This window comes from Myzus persicae, unplaced genomic scaffold (assembly GCF_001856785.1).
Source record: "Myzus persicae strain clone G006 unplaced genomic scaffold, MPER_G0061.0, whole genome shotgun sequence".
In the NCBI taxonomy this organism is placed as follows: domain Eukaryota; kingdom Metazoa; phylum Arthropoda; class Insecta; order Hemiptera; family Aphididae; genus Myzus; species Myzus persicae.
The window spans coordinates 17334-40812 of record NW_019100579.1 but is presented as its reverse complement, the minus strand read 5'-3'; the positions used below and the strand labels follow the sequence as shown (position 1 = coordinate 40812).

Sequence of the window (23479 nt, the reverse complement as noted above, 5' to 3'; positions counted from 1 at the left end):
GAACTGTTAAGTTACAGGTACTGAAACAGTTCAGAATAGTTCATCAAAGTGAATAGTTCAAATGAACTATTCGTTCACGAACTTAACATCTCTAAGTGCCAGTTGGTGTAACTCAAAAGAGATGCAATGACTGCGCTAGTATCGAACTATTTTATCTATGTTCTATTTATACTTCTATGATAAATGATAAAGGTCGATTCACACTATACGGAACGTCAACGTCACGTCACAGACCGGCAACGTCACGTCAAAATATGTTGTCATCTATAAATACGACAGTGTTTACATTGACCGGCACCGTCACGTACCGTCAAAGGCACGGAACGTCAACGTTTATCGAAAACTTTAGTTTGACGTTCCGGTGCCTGTTCGTTCTTGTCCGTTAGAATAGTGTGAATGCATGAACGTTCCGTCCACGTCAAATATTTATTTATTTAGCGTTGTTTGATACAATACCTATTATAATATATTATTATAATATTTTATAGTATATATTATATTTTAATTCATAATATCTACTTGATATGGATGATGAACTTTTAATTGAAGAAGTTCGCCAATATGAAGAAATGTACAACATGGCGCACAAAAAATACAGCGATAATCAGCACAAAGATTTAATATGGGCAAAAATCGGAGAGAAATTAAAAATATCAGGTATATGTACATCTTAATTTGAATATCAATTGTATTTATTGTCATATCATTAAGTATTAATAAGTTAGAAGTCAAAACATATTATAAATTACAATTTATAAAATAAAAAGGTACTTTAAATGAAAATGTATATAAATGTATAAATATTTTTATATATTATATTATTATTTACATTATTTATATCATTATATTATTATTTAACAAGTTATCTGGAAGTTTTGGAATTGTCGATGACCGAGCGTGGTGTATATTATTACGAATCAAGGTTAAATCATAAGTTGTCAATGTTGGAATGTCATTTGATAAAGCTCCATGAATAAGTTTTGATGGTTTATCATAAAGTTCTTCTACAGCCTTTCACTTTAAATTATTACTTAACTGTTGTCTATTAAATACTTCAACAGAATCTTTAATATGATTATGATCATTTGCACGTTCGATAATCTCATTTTCATTATTTAATTTAATGTATGACTTACACGTCTTTTTACAGCAGCTCCAACGTTGAACATCATTTTTTAATGTTTTATGATACCGAAATTTGTATCCATCAATATTAAATAATGTTTTATTTTTTTCGCTTAAAATCACCGAAGTCATTTTATAGTGTTTTTAGAGTTTAAGTTTTATTTAACAGAGAATGAAGGTTACACAAACGTTTTCACCAACAACACGATCGAAATCGAACTAAAATTATTATAGGCTTTACAGTACGTTTATCGTTCATGCAATCGTTTAAACAAAACCGGACGCAATTCATGCAGTAGATTAGATAATGCCGGACGCAATTCGTGTACCCGCTTATCAAATTTTTTATTTTGGGACGCAATTCGTGTGTAGCCGTACCGACTATTAACACCGAGCCTTTTTAAATTTTCTAAAATTACTGTTGTCAAATTTTGTCCTGTTGTAGAATATACTGGTATAAATTGTAAAAAATCTTCTTTTAGTACATATGTAATATCATTTTTAGCATCTATACTTTGCTCCAAATACCGTACACATAATGATAACTGTTCAAAGCAAGATATATCAGTTGTCTCATCAACCAATACGGAAAAACACTTTGATTTGTTTATTTTTTCTACTATTTGTTCCTGTATAATTTTTCCGCAAATTTCAATAAAATTATTTTGTATTAGAGGACTTAAATAAAAAGCATTTAATTTATTATTTTCAAAGTGGTCAATTAAGTTTTTATTGCCACATGAAACACACATTCAAAATAAAGCACGAAAATTTCCATCATTTTGTTCTGGTTCGACATCTTTTGATGAAAGTGGTCCGGAATCATTAGTACCACGAAAAGCTATTTCTTGCCGGCCACATAAAATTATAGTTTCAATTATCGGTATTAATCTTTTTCGATTTAAACTTATTTGTGCAGCACGCGCTGAATCTAATTTTTGCGCAATATTTTGCTGATTTTTTGAATATATAGCTATAAAATTATCACCTCGTAAAACATTGGTTTTATGAAAATCTTTTTTAGAATGTTCACTAAATACTTCAATTGCATGTTTCCAATTATTAAAAATTTTGAATACTAAAGAGGAAAGTTTTTGATTATTGCCTTTGCCTCCGAATTCTTGACCAAATATTACACAGTATTTACATAGGGCACCACCATCATCAATTATAGAGTAAACAAGCCACGGAAAACGTTCAAACCAGTGAAATTGAAATTTTAGATTTTTTTTTGAAGTTGTGGATGTTGGAAATACATAATTTTTATCTGGCATCCAAGGAGAAGTTAAAAATTTTAATTTTAGTTCATCACACACATTTTTATTTAAACAGTAACTAATATCGTTGTTTTCAACCTCAATTGTTTCGTTAGTTTCGTTAGTTACTTGTGTTTGGACAGTGGGGACATCATCAGTCTAAAATAAATAAAGTAGAAGTTACTTTTTAATTTATCTATACTCTATATAGTATGATAAATAACACGTTCAATTATTAAAAAAAAAATAATAATAATAATACAATCAAACAACACCAGTAAAAATAATGAGGCATTAAAGTCAATCTACGTGTCGACCTCGGCATTGAACGTATTAATAATTATTAATACATAATATAATACATTATAACCATTTTATATAATAATAATTAAATTAAATAGTAAATTTTTAACATACCTTTTGTCTCTTTGTAAAATAATTTTGAATTTGGTTTCTTTTACTCATTTTATACACTTTACGTGAGCACGAACAGCAGTAAAATGAATGTTTTACAATACACACAATATTGTTATATTCTTGTTTTATAATCTTAAATAATTTGGATTTTCTGCGCCCGTATTTCATATATAAGTTTATATCACCTGTGAGTTGTGACAATCACATTGTATTGTAACTAGTACCATTAAATGCCATAAATGCCAGTACCTACCTAATCGTATCTATTGATCCTAATCTTTATTACGGCGTTGAAATAAAATAAAATTATAAATTTAATCTTATTTTAAATTACTGTTTTAACAAAAATATACAATTATTATTTAATACAATTTATAGTAATACTATATTTATACTAACTATAAATTGTATTAAATAATAATTGTATATTTTTGTCAAAACAGTAATTTAAANTCAAAGAAGAAATATTAGAACATGAACTTAACCAAAAAAAGCAGACGCTGTAAATTGTTTTAAATTCTATAAACATTTTTTCATAACTTTGTTAATGTTTTAATATGTATTATGTAAATTGTAAATTTCAACCTATTTTGTTTTTATAAGTAATAAAGTTATATAATAATAATAATATTAATAAATAACAATATAAATATTTTATTATACTGTTACACAAATATGGTTTATTTATTTATTTCAAATATTTCAAATCTTTTAATTGATGTTTGAAAATCTTAAATTTACTAGCCTAAATGTGTTTGAATTAAGTTATTTCGAACAACATTGCCAACTTGGTTTACTGGTGCAGCTGGTATTTCTTCCAAAAGATGGTTTTCATCTTGTTGATCATTTTGAGGCATTACATCATGTTGTTTAAGTAGGATATTATACAATACAGCTGTAGCAACAACAGTGGTTAATGCTGTTTTGGGTTGAGTGCGTATACCCATGGACAAAACTGGAAATCGTCGTTTTAAGACACCAAATACACGCTCAATAATATTCAATAATATTTCTGGTTCCAATTTGGGATTTCTAAGAGTACATTTCAAATGATTGTTATTAATTAATAGTTGATAACTAAATTAAATAAATACAAAAATAAAACTGTTAAATTAGCAATATTCAATAAATACCTGATATTTTAATTCAGCATTTGTAGTAGGATTCAGTAATGGTGTCATTAAATAATTCCTACATGGATAACCTCCATCACCGAGCAGAAAACAGCCTTCAAACTCATTATTTTCAAATCGTGCACGTAGTAAACTATTGTCAAAAATAGTACTATCATGAACTGAACCCAGCCATCTAAATATACATTAAATTATTAGTTAATAAAATAACCAAAAACAAAATGGTTGTACATCAAAATCTGTTAATAATATTTCTGATTTAATTAATTTAATACCTTGCCACTATATTTGTTATCTCCATTTTACTGTTACATACTGCTTGTACATTAAAAGAAAAATAACCTTTTCTATTTCTAAATTGTTCTCCTATGTCGCTCTTTAGAGACTGTATCCTTATGTGTGTGCAATCGATTGCTCCAATTACCCTGGGAAAATTATACATTTCATAGAACCCTATTTGCACTTCTTGCTTTTCTATCTGATTTTCAGGCATTTTAATAAATAGAGGACGAAGACTTGCTATACGTTTTGATACGCATTTTATTACTCTACATACTGTGGACTTGTGTACATTAATATGGTCACCTAGAACAAACTAAAACACAAATTAAAAATTAAAAGAATTTTTTATCTACTTCCTTTGTAAATAATGTTAAAGAACAGCTTACTTGAAATGCTCCAGTTGCATAATATCGTAGAGCAATTAATAGTTGTATTTTTGGGGTAATTGCCAAACTTCTATTGGTAGACCGTTTTAAATCATTGCCAAGGCCGTAACTGGAAATTAATTTCGGGGGGGGTTTTAATCCAAAAATGTGTGTTCTAATTGTATTATAATATTGTGTAGGTAATTAAATATGGTTAAAAATTCATAATATTGTAGAATTATAAATAGTATTTATTAATGAAATTCACATTAAAACATTTTTAGACTTAATATTAATTAGATTATTTAACTTAATTCTATACATTTAGTTTGAAAAATGGTTTATATTTTATATGACAAACTCTATATTTCTTTGTTTTTCATTTGAAAAACGATTGATTACTTCTTCTGGATCTACAACGATATTCCTATGTACACTGAGTAATGCTAGGCCAGTCAATCGGTCTTCTCCAGTTGCATTCCTTAGGTAATTTTTTATTCTTTTCAGCGTCGAAAAAGTTCTTTCCGGTGTCGCCGTAGTTACTGGTAAAGTTGCCAAAACTTTTAATAAAAATGAAATATTTGGGAAAAAATTTTTGTTACAATTTGAATATGCTTCAAGTATTTCAGGAGATCGTTCTAATATTGGTTTATCACACCATTTTCTTTTCCAAAGTCTTAACTCGTTCGAAAGTGCATCCAAATCTAAAAACTCTGAGTATAATTCGAAATCACTTGCTTCTAATTCGGAATTAGTACATTTATTGGGAAGTAAAAAGCACAGCGAAGATATTATTTTTTTATGGTTAGTGAAGCGTTCTTTTAATTGTCTTATAAAATCATCAAAAAATGGTATTGCAATAGCTATACGAAAATATGTTTTCGGACAATTAGTAACAATATTCACACGATTTTGTTGACGAGCTACTATTCTGGGAATTCTAATATTTTCTTCTCCGTCAATAGATTTTAAAAGAAGTTCAGATTTTTCAAAAATGTCATTAAACGTATGATCAATATTTTCACGTAAATGAGTTAATTCGTTTAGTATTGTCTCGATATGTTGTACAGCTTCTACTAAGTCACAACTAACTGATTGTAAACTTTTACACAGTGGAAGTGTCATTGAAAACAGAGTATTTGATGTAACCATACTTAATATAAATTCACTAGTAACTATTGCTCGATAAAATTGAATTGATTTTGATGACGTATTGATGTCTTGAACTAATTGTAATTCTTCCAAAGTTTCAACAATGGGTTGAAAAATTTCAACAAATCTTTGAATTCCGTTGTGGTTTTCAACCCAACGAGTGTCACACATTGATGTCAGTTTAGTCCACTTGGTATTAGGTAAAATGTTTTTTATTTTAGTTTTTAATATATTTGTCCGCATAGCCGAACTTTTAATGAAATTTCCAATAGATTTTATTGTACCAATACAATTTCTGACGTATTGAACATTGCACGAATGAGCTAGCGCTAAATTTAAAGAGTGCGCACTACAATGCACGTAAAGTGCTGCTGGATGACTTTCCCTTATAATAGTTTGGACGCCTTTAAGATTTCCACTCATGGACGCAGCGCCATCATAACCCTGACCGACCATATATTTATCGTTAATTCCAAGTGCTTGTAATGAATTTATTATTACAGAGGCTAGGTTTTGACCAGTAGTGCTGTGAACCGGTACAAATTGTAAAAAGTCTTCACGTAAAACATAATTAATAGTATTAGTTGTCTCTACTGAATCTATATATCTAATACAAAGAGTCAATTGTTCTATGCGTGATATGTCGGTAGTTTCGTCAACGAGAACCGAAAACGACTTCGCTGCATTAATTTTACAAACTAAATTATCTTGAATTATTTTCCCACAAATCTTAATAAAATTATTTTGTATACTAGGACTTATGTACATAGCGTTTAAAGACTGATTTTCAATATGATTAATTAATTGTTTGTCTCCGCATGAAATTCGCATACGCAACAGTGCTCTTAAATTACCATCATTATGATCAGGTTCAACAATATTTAAATCAAGAGGACCCGAATCATTTCGCCCTCGAAGTGCTAACTCTTGTCGGCCACATAAAATAATTGTTTTTATAATTGGAACGAGTTTTTTTCTATTTTCAGAAATTTGTAGAGCTCTTGCGGAATCGAGTTGTTGTCGAATATCTGGTTGAAGTTTGGTATACGTGTTAATAAAATTTTCACCAAATATTACACTATTTTTATGAAACTGTGTTGTGCTATGATGGGATAAAGTTTCAATAGCTTTTTTCCAATTATTAAATGGCTTATTAACTAAGATTCCTAATTGTTGATGATTTCCCTTTCCTCCGAAATCCCTGGCAAATAAAACACAAAACGTGCACATTGCTCCTTGTTCGCCTATTGTTGTGTAAGCAAGCCAAGAAAATCGTTTAAACCAATTAAACTGGAATTTTAAATTTCTTTTTCCAACTATGGGAAATTTATAAGTTTCATCGGGTGTCCATTTATTTACTAATAATTTATACTTCAATTCGTTACTTACAGTTTGATTCAAATATTTCCCAATATCATAAATATTAACGTTTGAGGTAGATGTTTCATTGTTCAACTCTGGACATAAACTTGATGTATGTGGTGTGTCTTCGACTTCATTTTCCAATAAATTTAATTTAGGCTTTTTTATAAAAAAATTATTCATCATAGTGTTTTGTCTTTTTGCCATTTCAAATAAATAAATTAAACACTTCGTAAATCGTAGCACAATAAAACGACAGAACGTAAACCAAATGTCAACTAAATATTGGAAATGAATATTGCCCGTGAAAAAGTTTTAACTATCATCAAAGACTATTAAGATAAGATTACTAAAATACTAAGAAATAGTTCTTTGTCGATTACACATTCTGGTGGTAATGTATTATACATATATATACCTATGCAGTATGTACCTATAATATTATCAAGAAATCCGGCTGATATACCCGAAGTGAATTTATCTGGTACAAATTGTTATTTTTAAGTTTATAACGTAGACCATAGCTGTCATTCGTATATGCACGTATCAATGTTTATCGATTATTCTAGACTGAAATAGTTATTTTATTACGACATAAAATAACGCGAACAATTTCGGGGGGGGTTTGAACCCCCAAAACCCCCCCCCCCCAGATACGGCCTTGATCATTGCCTATTGTATTAAGCAACATCATGAATGTGTTTTTATTTAGCCTAAAAATGAAGTTTTCAATAAGAAATGTTACTTTACAAATTGTAAATATTTTAAACATAATAAATAAGTTAAAATTATGAACCACTTAAAAGAATCAAAAGTACCTACCTAAATCTGTTTTGGAAATCATATTCATCATATTGTTCGAGTGGATTGAAACGGTCACGATATCTTCTTGGCCTCGGTAGATTTAAAACAACTTCCAAAACATATTCTTCATCAGAACTGTCAGAATTTGATGATGTTGAATACACTGACATTTTTCTTTAGTTATAATTTAATTTAATTTTATAAGATTGACGCGGATTCCGATGTGTGAAATGTGAATTAAGCGTGGTACCGTAGTTCACTTTGTCGATACACAATCGTAATATTGTTATCACAATAAGTTATCATATCAAACCAATAAAGTTAAAGGACTCTTTAACAAATTTATCGAACCAAAATCGGGCCTATAATTTATCGAACCGATAACACACTATTTATTGGATTGATAAAACGTATAGATCCTTTGTGCAACCGGCCAAAATGTTATTGATTCGATAACCTAGTTAATGGTTCGATAACTAGTTATTGGTCGTTTGTGCAACCGGGCATTAGTATATAAAATAAATTAATCATTTCTTTAAAATATTAAATGATACGTCTTATCTAGTATCATGATTTTAACGGGAAATTGTAAACTCGGCCCGAGGAAAAAACATTTTCAAAAGGTCGATGGTAAACTCGGCGCGGGTTTTTTTCAGGTAAAAATGATTTAGATGTAAAAACCATGATTTTTCTTATAATATTTTTGAGAAACATTTAGCATTACCCAGAGGACACTACGAGGAGGCGGTTCTCATTATCCTCCAAAAATTATTTTCATTTTCATATTATTATTTATAGTATGAAATTCGTTATTTAAATGAAAAATGTAATTAAAATGTTATAATATTGATAATAAAATAATAATAAATGTATTTGTATAAATGTATAAGTGTAAAAATGTGTAAAAATATAATAATAAAAAAAATAAGTAAAATTGTAGTGTAAATAATGAGTGAAAAATTTTAGTATAATAATATATAAATCTAGTTTTTTTTAAGTAAAAAGCCATATATTTTACATATTCACTCACTGATAAATCTTTATTTTTATATTTTGTAAGTGTTCTTTCTAAGAGTTCTTTTTTTTTTTTAGTTTTTATATTTTGGAATTTAAATGGTGCATCTAGGCTGTTGATTTTAATGTACGTTTCTGTTTTACTTCTTTTAATTTTGAAATGACCGAATATATATTGGGGTGAGTGGAATTAAAACTTGAATTAAAATGTGCATGAAATGATTCACATGCATTTGTTGTTAAATACGTTTCAACTGATGCACTGGCCCACATTTCAGGCGGAAACATAGATAATCTTCTCCTATGTATGTTTTCGGGCCGAATTTACAATCGATTTATTTTACTACCTGAAATTTCCGGGCCGAGTTAACAATCTACCTATTTTTATTACCTAAAATTCTCGGGCCGAGTTTACAACAAAAAAGGTAACTTCGGGCCCAGTTTACATTTGCCCATTTTAACCACAGTTATAGTATTTCAAGATAGGTTTCAACCATAGACATATAATAGAATAGACCAGGAATGAAGTGAAAAATGTGAAGCCAACATGTCTATATAAATCTGAGGTTTTATCAAAGAGATTATAACTTTAGTATCACTGATAGTCTATAGAGAAGACATAAATTCTGTGATACTATGTTCAATACGAATTTAATTTAATTGTTTAATACGTTATTTAAAAATTGTGAATTGTATACCTATTGGCTCTTACTCTAAGTTGAGTTTGCAAATGTTGCGCTATTCACTTATGTAAACTAAAGACTTTTACCATGGTACAAAAATGTTGCGTTTGCAAATCGCAACGATCAAGTGAGAACGATATCACATTACACAGGTATATATCCATTATCCTAATTATTTAGTAATTTCTATTTTGTTTACTCATAAAATGCATAACCATAGCTGTATACACCCTCATTTAGATGTTAGACATTTATATATTAATACAAACATATATAATATATTATTATTGTTTAAATTATGATATATTTTATTTATATATGTATTCTTCATGTAGTTTTCCAAAAGACAAAATAGTTCTTCACAAATGGATTTTGAACATTAATAAGAACTATATCTTTACACCAACTCTACATACATACAATTAATTTTATTTAAAAATCAATAATTATTAAATGTAGTAATATTAAAATGTATGAAATAATTTAACATCATTAAGTCTGTTAAAATTCACGCACCTATTGTTTTTTTATTACAATATACCTAAACTGAAAAGTAATCATATCCACTTATATTTCTGAGTTAATTATTCAAAGCCTAATATTTTCCTATGAATGTAAAGTGTGTATCTTGTGTTCAAATTCATTCATAAACCCTTGTGTTCAGTCAAAATTCCAACATTATTTTATATTATCTAAAATCAATAGTCAGTAAAATATTAAATAATAACTGAAAAGCCATAAAAACCATCATTTTGTATATTTTGTTTTAAATGTGGTGCGCTATGAAAAAAATGTATAGACATTTTTCTTCCATGAAAAAACCTCACATTTTCGGTCTCTCTCACATACATGTTGGCTTCAGTGTATTACACGTAAAACCCCTATCATTCTTGGTCTATTCTATTATATGTCTATGGTTTCAACCACGGTTGTAGATAAGATTTATCTATAAACCTTGAGTACTACAGACGTGATTTGAGTGATTCGTATTTCGAATGATTCGATTCAAAGATTCACGTTTGCAGTGTAGCCATTGAACCGATTCATTTCAAAACACTGAATCAATTCAATCGGTTCATCCAACTGAATCGATTCACTGAATCGATTCATTCATGAATAATTACCCATTCCCTAGTCGAGTCACTTCTTCGTATTACTCGTTGACGACTAGACGTCGTCCCGCGGACCGACCGTCATTTTCCGAGCACCGAGTGTTTTTTTCTTCCAGAGCAATATTTTCTTTTTTGTCTTCGGTACAGACTATCGACACGATAAAAAAAACCACCGCGTTCCCGGGTGCGAACCATTTGATGTACTTTATTTTGTCACCGTTTCGTGATTGTTCACTAGTGTAATAAAACACGTTTTTCGCACGTCCGTGCGACACCAGCAGCTTGTGTTCTTTTTTTGTTTAAAACCTTGGACGCTACCTCGCCCCGAGCGTCTTCCACCGGCAGGACCACCGTCCCACACCCGCGAGGTACGCATCAAAGATTTGGATGTAAATCCCCTAAAACCTATCAAAACATTGCTCTAGACAATTGCCAAAAATTTCTGATTCCTAATATTGATATTTCCTTCTGAACTGTAGTGAACAGTGAAGTGTTAGTTTATTAATTGTATTTTTTACTATACAAAAATGAGTTTAAATAAAAAAACAAGTAGTATTTGGTCACACTTTACTGTAATCGATGACACTCATTTTGCTAAGTGTGATATTTGTAAACGCAAATACTCATTTAAGACAAGTGTCACAAATTTAAAAATCCATCTTGCTAAGTCACACTGGATCCAAATGTCTGCTGTTCAGGTAAGTATTTTAATTATGAAAAAATAAATTAAATTAAATTGGGAATAAGATAAAACTAAAAGATTTTTCTTTCAGGCTTCAAACAATAAAAGAAAATCTGTTTAAAATTGTATATTTAACTGATATAAAATACTAATATTGTTAACTTGTTTTTTAATAAAGAGGTTACATAATATAAAATATTAAGACTATTTATTTAAAAAAAAAAAAATATATAGGTACCTAATGACTTAATATAAAAATCAATTAAAAAAATACAATTAACAATATTTAATATTGAAAATTATAAAAAAAAAATGTAAGTCTTTTTGTTTAAAATTTTTATATTTTACCTATGTCAAAAATTAATAGTAAAATATATATATATATAATTAACGGTACCTATTTAAATAAAATAAAATAATAAAATATATTTTTAGTTATTAACCAATTATTTACAATAAAAAAATGTATAGCCAGATGAAAACGACCAACTGATTGATGATCCACCATCAGCCCCAACTACCCAAAGTATGTTGCCTTCGACTTCTACATCGCTTTCCACAACCCAAACAGAAACTGTTTTAATTAATTCTGATCAACCACCAACAGCTAATACTGCTCATAACTTACCAATAGTACGGAAAAAAAGCAAGCTGCAATCACCACATTTGTGCCCAAAAAGATGACATTTGATGTTCAAAAAATTATTGACGAGGTTCTTCTAAAACTGTTTACCAAAGATTTTCAGCATTTTAAGGTAGTAGAAGATGAAGGTTTCAAAAATTTTGTTAAACTTTTAAATCCAGCTTATAAAATACCTGATCGTCACACGATATCCAAAGTTCACATCCCTGCGCTATACCAAAAAAGTTTAAATGAGACAAAAGAGCTCTTAACCAATGAATCGTTGAGTGGCTGTTTAACGACAGATTGTTGAACATCTCGAAACAATATAGCATTCATATCCATAACATAATTTTATTGACACACAATTTGTTTTAAGATCTGTATTGTTGGGATGCTATGAGTTTTCTGAAAGCCATTCATGTCTTAATTTATGTAACACGATTCAAGAAACTTTAGATAAATGGAACATAGATAAAAAAAAAATCTTAGCAGTCTCAGATAATGCTAATAATATCAAATCTGCTTTGAATTCATTAAAAGTTAAGAGTTTGGGGTGTTTCGCTCATACACTTAACTTAATTGTTCAAGATGCATTAAAGTTACAGTTGTGTTAAATTGACAAAATAAAATGTATTGTCACTCACTTCCGAAAAAGTAGTAGAGCTAACCACAAACTCAATATGTATCAAACAAGCAATGGATCTAAAGCACCCAAAAAATTGATGCAAGATATAAGTACACGGTGGAACTCTACTTACTATATGTTAGATCGTTTTGTTGAGTTGGAAGATGCTATTAGAGGTACTCTAGGGTTATTAGATAACTCTCCTCAAACACTCTCAGCAGATGAATGGAAAATTACCAAAGAGCTTATTCAAGTGCTATGTCCTTTTGAGGAAGCTACAAAGGCGGTAAGTGGTAGTAAGTATATGACCGCATCTATAATTTTAGTAATTTCTCAAGGTCTCAAAAATGTTTGTGAGCAGATGGCTAGGAAAAACTTTACTGTAGAGGTTATAAATGTTCTACAGCAGTTACTAAGTGGCATGAATCATAGAGATAGATGGGGAGTAATAGAAAGTAGTAAGACATTGGTTAGGTGTACATTCCTGGAACCTCGATTTAAATCAATAACATTATCAGATTCTATGCAACGGTCGGTGAAAAATGATGTTATTGAGTTAACTGCTGAAATTATTTCTAAAGATCGATCGTCTAATGCTCCACTTCAAGAAGACTCCAATTCCATACCTGAACCAGTTGATAGAGATGAAAATGTTGTGTCTATCTGGAAAACAATAGATACAAAAGTGGCACAACTTCAACCTACAGGTACAGTTACATCTAGAGCGATAATTGAGGTGCATCGATGTTTAGAGGACTCAATTATCAATAGAAATTGTGATCCTCTTAAGTGGTGGTTTGTTAATAAACATAATTATCCTTACCTCAATCAGTTGGCCAGAAAAATGTTATGTGCTCTTGGAACATCAGTGCCATGTGAAAGGGTGTTTTCCAAAGCTGGGCTACTGTTAAGTGATCGTCGCTGTAACTTGAGCAGCAAAAAAGCAGAAATGTTACTTTTCTTGAACCAAAATACATAAATTGTTTAGAATTGTATTCTTATTTTAAGATATAGTTATGTAAACACTATGTAATATACCTACCTAATTGTTAAATGTATTATTTTTTATTTAAACTAAATACTTACAGACTTATAAAATATATTTATTTTAATATAGAACAAGTAAATTTAATTGAAATATTTTAATAAGTTATTTTGAACAACTTAACTGTCATTAGTGAAGTATAACAATAACATTAACATATTTGTATTTCTTAATCAAGTCGTGTGTCAATTGTGAACTGTTCTATAATATCCACAAAGTACAGACCAGTAAACCACAGACCACAGTGGCACAGTACAACAGAAATCAGATTATCAGAATATAATAATGTAATTACCAATTTATAGTAAATTACTGATATAACATTATAACGCGTGTGGCTAAAATGCTTATAGTAGATAATAGATATTACTGATAATAGTATTAGCAGCTAAATAGCAATCTATATATGTTGCAGTTGTTACTCGCTAAAATACTATTACAAATAAATACTAAAATACTATAGGAAATAACAGCTATTACAATAATCTAAATAATAAATAGCAAATAGCAATATCAGTTAAGTAATAGCAATTTGGCAATAGCAGTAGTACTGTATAGAGCACGGCGCGATATCATAAATATCATCAGGGTAGGCAATAGGGAAAAATATCAACAAAACAAAATAGCAGTCACTGCTTTTATAATTTTTGATTAGCAGACTGCTATTGCTAATGTAAAATAGCAGTGCTATTTACACTGCTACTGCTATTTCTTACCATCACTAGAATATTGACTACCGTATTTTACACATATTTTAAATTTTAAACCTCTTATCATAAAATTGTTAAACAGCTGAAATGCGATTGCTTTCAAAATCTGAAATATTATAGAATAGGTATTTAGTTTCTAGGTGAACCTATTTGATCATAAAGTATGATAATATTTACACCAAGTATTATAAATTATAATATATAGATTATAATATAACAGTCACTACAATTTTTGTTTTCGGTTAGGTATATAAGAAAAAAACCAAATTACATCAAATGCCACATTAATTACATAATAATACATAGTAGGTACATTATAATCTATTGTACACAAAATTACAAATATTTAATTATTAAAAACAAAATGTCATACCTACTATAACTCACCAACTACACTCATAAGTATTATACGGCGTTGCAGATGTGTAGCTACAGTGAATATACAATTTACATCGATCTGTGATTTTTAATGTTTAAAAATTTACTTTCTTACAAAGTTACAAACATGTTTAAAGCAAATAATCAACGACATGATTTGTATGTTCAAAACTTGAGCCACAGCTAGGTAAGTGGTATATTTGTATAGAATATAATGAAACAAAATTAATGTCAGATGGCATCGAGTGGCAAGCGACAGGCACGAATTTATTACCTAGTGATAATAAACCTTTTATGCGAGTGTAATACTTTGCATTGGGAAATGTATATAAAAGTGTCTTCAAGCTAACTGGAAAACATCAATATAATGCTACTTTGATCAACTATGCAGAATCTTCAAACTTGCACATTACTGACCCCCCCGAAAAATGAAATTAAAAAATCACAGTTTGTGTCTAGAAAAAGATCCATAAAAAATATAGTGAAAAATCGTTTTAAGTTATTCAAAAAAACCGATAAATGAAGAAATGTCACAAATATTGATAGCTTACTCATGAATGTCGATAACAACGTGTGTGAACAATTTAATAGTGTAATTAATAAATATTTGGCGGGTAAACGTATAAATTATTCACAAAGAAATTCATACAATTGTCGAGCTGCAGTAATCTCCTACACAGGCGCGGATTTAAGGCACTGCGAACTATGCGGCCGCATAGGGCGGCAAAATTATGTTGAATATTTATTTTGATTTTGCAAAATTAGGTACATAATATTTAAAATTTTATCTATCACTTCAAAATCTTGAAATTGTGGATTTTGTATACGTTTATTTTTAGCAAAATAATATTTAATTTTGCCAGGAACTCGTCTACGACAACGATGATAGTATTTTATTATAGCTTATCTTATTGTTTATGAAATGTCTAGTAATTCTGTAATAAAAAAAAAAATAGATGTATACGAATATTGGAGTACACTTAGTATTTAAAAACGTTCGCTTTATAGAAACCGTTATCGGTACAAGGTTCACTGCGTATACATATATTTCATATTATTAAATCAGTGGTTAGTTAGACGAAGAGTGGTGTGTTGTCGTATTATTATAAATAATTTTACAATAATATTTGACAACCTTATTCCTTTATTTAACCGTTTGTTATGAATTAGCCGATAGTTGTCTTTCGCCGATAAGTATACGTCCGCGGTCCGCGTGATTTATTTAGTGACAACTGTGGTGTTAAAAATGTTTACACATATTTTATACGTACGCGTATTTTTAGTGACGATATTGGTGTTGGCAGTGGTGTTAATATGAACAGCAAAAAGTTAAGTGGTTGCCAGTATAAAAATAAATTAAAAGAAAAGGCTGAACAATTAACTAATGTTCTTAATCGGACCCAAAAGGTTGATGCATATTTTAAACTAATAAAAGAAAATGAGGAACAACAGGTATCTATTTCTAGTTTACCGCAACCAAACTTGACTAATGATTCGAATATTATTAATTCACCTAAAAAACAAATATTAGAAAATCAAAACCTAGAATCTGTACCTTTTACTTCTTCTGCCATTCATTGCCATTCTTTGCCTCCCCCAAGATGAAATAATTACATGTTTCGAATCATTATCAATTTCTTATTCTAACGATCCTTCAACGTGGATTATAAATGATGACCTCCAAGATTATTTTGCTGTTAACGGTTTTGAACAAAATAAAAACATTGATTTTTCTAAATCACTGCGTATGTATAATGATGGGGAAAAACGTTTATTAACGAAAAATATGTTTGAGAGAAAACATTTCAATGGACAAATCATCAATAGACCGTGGTTAATTTATTCTGAAATAACGGGAAAAGTATTTTGTGGACCTTGTAGATTATTCCAAGAAATTAACAATGATTCATATTTAGCATCTGAGGGTACAATGACTGGAGATCTGCATCTGTGCGATTAAAAGAGCACGAAAATTCCGCATGTCATAAAACTTGTGTTGTTAAACTTATGGATAGGGGTAATGTAACACAACGTATCAATTCAAAATTAATGGAACAAGTAAATCAAGAAAAAATATATTGGAGAAGTGTCTTAACTAGAATTGTAGAAATTGTTAAAAAATTAGCTTCACGTGGACTTCCATTTCGAGGACATGACGAAATAATAGGATCTGTAAATAACGGTAATTTTTTAATGATTGTAGAATTACTTTCTGAATTTGATCCCTTTTTATCTCAACATGTAACTCGATTTCAAAATTCTGGAAGTGGAAATACTTCGTATTTATCATCTACAATATATGAAGAAATTATTAAACTCATGTCTAACAAAGTAAAAAACGGTATTGTCGCTCAAATAAAAACATGCAAATACTACTCGATTATCGTAGACTCGACACCCGATATTTCTCACGTCGACCAGTTATCTTTTATTGTACGTTATGTAAATGAAAAAGGGAACGCCATGGAAAGATTTTTAGGGTTTATAGATAATGCAGGACATACATCTGAAAAACTTACAAACATTGTTATTGATACGTTGTATTGTCTTGAAATAAATTTGATTGACTGTCGAGGTTAGTCATACGATAATGCTAATAACATGTCAGGGTCATACAAAGGTTTACAGGCTAGAATAAGAGAACTGAATCCGTTAGCTTTTTACATTCCGTGTGCAGCGCACTCGTTAAATTTAGTGGGAACACACTCTGCCGAGGCTTCAAGTCAATCTGTCAAGTTTTTTTGTTTATTGCAACATGTTTATAATTTTTTTTCGGCGTCAACTCATAGATGGTCAATTTTAATGTCTCATTTAAAATCAAATCCTAAAGCGGTCAAAAGTCTTTCAGTTACGCGCTGGTCTTCGAGAAATGATGCTTGTGTCAGTTTAAATGAATCTTGGGATGAAATAATACAAGTTCTTAGTAAAATTGAATTGGATAAAACTGAAAGATCAGAAACAAAATGTGAAGATCGTGGACTTAGAATACAACTTGAGAGACTGGAAATTGCATTCATGGCTGTCTTGTGGGGTTTTTTACTTGAAAGGTTAAATGCTGTAAGTAAAAAATTACAGGATGTTAACATCAATATTCAATAGATACTTTGTACAGTACTCGAATTATATGATTCATTGATTCATTTAGTGAATTCACAGCGAGAGGCATTTGATGAATATGAAGAAAAAGCACTAAGCAAAGTAAAAAACAAAACATATCAATCTGAAAAATCTATAAAAAGAAAAAAACAATTCGTCATGACGAAACTCGAGATGGACAAGTAGAAATACCAGCGAAAGATAATTTTAGAATTAATACATTCTATGTTATACTAGATAGATTAGCTACTGAATTGAGTAATAGACGAAAAGCATATGAAACATTCTGCAAACCGTTTGATTTCTTAACTAAACTTCATAAATTTGAAAACTCTGAAATAATGGTTAAAGCAAATGAGCTATGTTGCATTTACAAATCAGACTTTCGTTTTCGGTGTTAAAAAGAATGAAAAATTATTTACAATCAACCATGTCCCAAGAAAGATTAAATTCTTTGGCCGTATTAACCATAGAAAGTGATTTAACGTCATCATTAGAGTATGAAGACATTATTGATGACTTCTCAAGAATTAAATCTAGAGAAAAAACTTATGTTAACTGCAAAAATTAATTATGAATTATACATTTAAGTATTAAAATTAAATAAAATGTATTAAATTAATTAAAATAATTAATTATTTTCATTATATTAATTAAATTATGTTTTTCTTATAAATGTTGTTACTTTAAAAAAAATAAACAGAAGATGTTATATTTTAATCAGAATTTTTTTTAGTTTACTTAAATGAAAAAATAATTGCATATTAGTTATTGAAAAAATTAATTAATTTGAGGATATATTATTAAATAATAAGTTTTTTTAGATAGGGGCGGCAAATTTAATTTGGCATAGGGGCGGAAAATTATTGAATCCGCCCCTGAACGTACAATTCAAGGACAATTTCTTCGTTTATTACACAAAAATATTGTAAATGATATAAGCCCAGGTAACTTTCAAGCATATGAGTTTTTGAGTCAAATAGTTAACTAAAAAATAATATACAATGTGTTCCAGCAGGAAGTGACCGATTGACCTCATATGAAAGTATACCAAAAATGACGAAAAAATATCAATTAAAGAGGTTCTTTTTGAATTTGTAAGCTTTGGACAATTAACTTTATTTAAACCTCTCACGCATTTGTTTATGTATTTTCAAAACTTTTCAATATTTGACGTATTTTTTTTTAAAGCTATACAAGTGTCCTGTCAACCATTATATGAAATTAAAATAGAAATGTGCAAATTATTATTATTAAATTGAAATAAGTAAACATTTAAAAATTAACCCGTAGTAAATACTAAATTATATTTGTAGTAATCCTTTTATAAATTCTAATTTGTGATGATAAATATTAAATTTCAAGTTAATACAAATAATTTTCAATCAATAGCTTTAAGATAAAAAAAAATACGTCAAATGTTGAAAAGTTTTGAAGATACATTAACAAATGCGTGATAGGTTAAAAGTTAATTGCCCATAACTTAAAAAATTAAAAAGTTAGACCCACTCTTTAAAGGGTATTTTTTCATCATGTTTGGTATACTTTCATATGAGGTTGTGGGAACACATTGTATTCAAAGAATTTTTACATCATTAAAATAAGTTATGATATAATTTTATATAGTTGTACCTATCATAAACTATATCCTCATAATAAATTGTATTTATATATAGATATTGTAGGTAAGAAATTCCAAACATTGACTGAAAAAAAAGGGTACAATTAAAATCTAGAACACTTCTTTTCCAAAACATAATAAGAAAAAAAGTCATGTTGGCCTAGATGAACGTTATGGTTTGGCCGAATCACTACGCGAGGAAGAAAATATGTCTAAAGAAACATTACAAAAATTAAAAGAAGATTTTATCAATTCCTTGCGATTAGATAGAAGTGGTCTCTCAAATATTGAAACACAAACTAGACAACAGGCTAACTCTTAAATCTGGCATTCTGAACGAAGAAATAGACTTACTACATCAAATTTTGGTCGTGTTTGTAAATTACGACCAACCACGTCTTGTAAAAAAACAGTTTACTATATATTATACCGAACATTTTTTTCAAAGGCAACTGACTATGGTAAAACCACCGAACCAGAAGCTATTGTTGCATTGGAAAATATTTTAAAATGCAATGTCAATCCATGTGGACTTATCATTATTCATTGATGAATATTTTCCTTACTTGGCAACAACTCCAAGTAATATATAATTCGAAAAATTCTGAGATATTTTATCAAAATCCAAAATAAACATCAAAATACTAATTAATACATTTTTTTGTATAATACACAGATGGTGTAATTAATGACGATTTCCATTATATTATTGTCCATTTGCAGTCAGAGATTCAATTACATTTTCGGAAGCGATAAGCAGTAAAAAAGTGAGTAACAATAATATTATAATATCCTATAATATAGGTATCAAATCTATAATTAATTGAATTATTAAAATATAACAATTTTAGTTTAAAGAAATGTAAAAGGTACAATAAGAGTACAATAAGAATATAAATATTTACAGATAGTTATCAGGTTAAATTATATGCATGAAGGGGAAATCACACATTTGTGACACCCCAGAATATTTTAAGTACTTAATCTTAAGTTTTCAGGTCACGGCACCACTTTCTTTTGAGGCGTCTAGCCGTATTTCCGGGGAGTGTAAGTGAGGCTAGTTCGTTTATTAGTTGATTAGGATTATCTCATAGTTTGGAGTGGAAGCGCTTGTAGAAGATAGAGGCAGTTTCATTGATGGATGGTAATTTGAGGTCGTAATTTAATGACTCATTTGAGACAAACCAGGGTGCACCAGTGATTACACGTTGACATATGTTTTGGAAAGCTTGAATAGTTCTTTTATTTGAATTCTTTGCAGAGCCCCAGATTACGATGCCATACGTCCAGATTGGTTTAAGAAGAGTTTTATATAGGATTATTTTGATAGGTATAGTTAAGTTCGAACGAAGGAGTGGTCTTAAGAGGTGGAGTCTGGAATTAAGCTTTTTTCGCTTATTCTTTAGATGAGGAGACCAAGTTAACCGTCTGTCAAGTATAAGCCCAAGGTATTTAACTTCGGTCGAGTGAGGGATGTCAATGTTGTTCATTGATACAGCTGGACAGCTATGAGGTCGAAGTGTAAAAGTGACAAAGGAAGACTTAGATTCATTGATTTTTATCTTCCAATTGGTGAACCATTGTGAAAGATTATTTAGGTGAGTTTGAATTTGTTGAGATGCAATGGTATGGTCAGAAGAAACTGATAATAAAGCGGTATCATCAGCATATGTTCCAACTATAGTATCTTCAGATGTAGGCAGGTCTGACGTGTATATGGTATATAAGAATGGAGCGATATCACTGCCTTGAGGGACACCAGCAGAGATAGGAAATTGGTTAGAGTGTTGTAAGTTGTGGCGGACATTAAATGAACGATTTTCTAGATATGATTTCAGCATTAGGTATAAAGGGGCAGGAAATATTTTTTTTAGTTTAAAAAGAAGACCTTCGTGCCAGACGGTATCAAATGCTTTAGCAACGTCTAAAAAGACTCCAGCGCAGTATTTTTTGGTTTCGATTGCTGTTGAGATGGTGTCCACTACACGGTGAAGTTGATGGGTTGTGGCATGAAGAGAACGAAAACCAAACTGGAAGTTTGGAATACTGTTGTTCAATTGCGCAATGGTAGTGATGCGCTTGAGGATGACTTTTTCTAATATTTTTCCAAGAACCGGTAGAAGGCTTATAGGCCGGTACGAGGAGGGTTGTTCTGGAGGCTTACCAGGTTTGAGTACAGTGACAATGACTGATGATTTCCAAGTAGTTGGGAAGTAAGATAGGCGAAGGGCAGCATTATAAATATGTGATAGATGAACAATTATTTTCACAGGGAGATTTTTAACAACTTTGTTGGAAATAAGATCGTGGCCTGGAGATTTGTTATTTGCAAGATTTTTATAATTCCTAGTATCTCCGCTGGGGAGGTTGGTTTTGCAGGGAGTGCCATAGGTAAAGTTGATTGAAGAGAATCCATAACTGTCGACATATGTAGTGCTGGTGTTGAAATAAGATGTGGTTTGAATACTCCTGATAATTCATTGGCGAGAATATCCGCTTTTTCTTGGTCTGAGAAAGCAAGTGAGTTGTCTGGGCGGCGAATTGGAGGAGGGGAGTCCTTAATCCGCAATATTGACTTTGTTTTACGCCAGATTGATCCGTTAGAAAAAGAGAGGTTTTGTATATGACTTTTGTACAGATTGGCTTTGTGAGTATTAAGTAGTGATTTTAGTTTATTGGAGAGAAAGTTGTACTTAATTTTATCTGCTGGGTAGTGAGTATGTTGCCATTTAGATCTGGCTCTGCGTTTTTCAGCAATGAGTCGTCTTAATTCTGGTGATAGATTGAGCGTTTGAGAATAGGGTGGATTCTTGGTAGATGAGTCCAAGGCTGCTTTTTGAATATCATCAGTTAGTTTCGCAATTGCTTGGTCAACATCAGTGATTGATTTTAATTTTATATTAACCCGCGATAACTCGCGCGTTGTCTTTTACGCAATTGCTCGCGTGTTAGATTTTTTCTAACACTCAATTAGTTTATTTAATTTCATCAAAACACAAATTCCTTTTTATACAATTTATATTTATTGCATTATTTACAAAAGACAATATATATATGAGATACTTGTGCCACTTTAATTTTACCACTTTAGGTGTTTTAAAGCTGTTATTTAAATACATTAAAAAAAAACCCAAGTTAATAATGTACTAATATCAAAAACTTTTAATTATATTAATCATTAAAATGAATTACAAATGAGTAAATAGGTTAACTGTATACATTCTTACAATACATTTTACATTTTTATATTTAATTTGAAAAAAAAAAAGTACTGATAAATTAAAACCCTAAATTTATGTATACATGCAAAAAATTGAAATAATATTAATCATCTGAATCTTGAGGATTATTACAAATGAGGCAAATTAGGTTAGTTGATGCAGTATGTTCCTTGCAAATTGGTTTGGAGCAAATGCTACATTGATGCTGTGTGAATCTATTTTTACGTATTGGACAGTATGTACATCGTGGCTTTCCTTGAGGAGTGTTTTCCTTTGGTGCTGCTTGAAATCCTGTAATATTTTGTATTTTCTGGCGAATTGATAATCCAAGACTAGGTATTGTTGCACGTTTTAACAAATGGGGTTTTGTTAATATTTTGCATAAGTCTGTAAGAAATTGTCTTCTAGTAAATATATCATTCGTATTCGTTTTATAAATTATTTGTGAATTTATTCCTCCAATATTCAACAGACTACAAAAAATTGTAAATGGCCAACGGTTACTTATTCTTGTTACTGAATATTCAGTTTTTAGTCGATCTACTACATCAACTCCACCTTTGGTCGAATTGTAGAAAGTTATTACTTCTGGCTTTTTCAAATCACCCGAATCTGGGTCAATATAATCATCACGATGCATTGTTGATAACATTAAAACATTTTTATTTTTTTTAGGAACATACGAGCAAAGAAGACTGTTGTTTGTATGTTGTCCATTTGCAAACATTGTACTTTGTAATGTACGTGATTTTATATTAGTAAACTCTGGTG

The 23479-nt window shown here is 29.9% G+C and overlaps 4 protein-coding genes across 4 annotated transcripts; 3 read left to right on the top strand and 1 right to left on the bottom strand.

The window, feature by feature from the left end:
- Positions 1–1877: 1877 nt before the first annotated feature.
- On the bottom strand, positions 1878–2399 carry LOC111034148. Its single transcript, XM_022315215.1, has one exon. The coding sequence runs from the start codon at positions 2397–2399 to the stop codon at positions 1878–1880; it is 522 nt and encodes a 173-aa protein (XP_022170907.1).
- Positions 2400–12067: 9668 nt separating this feature from the next.
- Positions 12068–12626, top strand: LOC111034142. Its single transcript, XM_022315202.1, has 2 exons — positions 12068–12291; positions 12389–12626. The coding sequence occupies exons 1-2, from the start codon at positions 12068–12070 to the stop codon at positions 12624–12626; spliced, it is 462 nt and encodes a 153-aa protein (XP_022170894.1).
- A 66-nt stretch (positions 12627–12692) lies between these two features.
- LOC111034133 (zinc finger BED domain-containing protein 4-like) lies at positions 12693–13616 on the top strand. Its single transcript, XM_022315190.1, has one exon. The coding sequence runs from the start codon at positions 12693–12695 to the stop codon at positions 13614–13616; it is 924 nt and encodes a 307-aa protein (XP_022170882.1).
- Positions 13617–14897: 1281 nt separating this feature from the next.
- On the top strand, positions 14898–17350 carry LOC111034125. Its single transcript, XM_022315180.1, has 4 exons — positions 14898–14929; positions 16054–16222; positions 16317–16695; positions 16974–17350. The coding sequence occupies exons 1-4, from the start codon at positions 14898–14900 to the stop codon at positions 17348–17350; spliced, it is 957 nt and encodes a 318-aa protein (XP_022170872.1).
- Positions 17351–23479: the final 6129 nt, after the last annotated feature.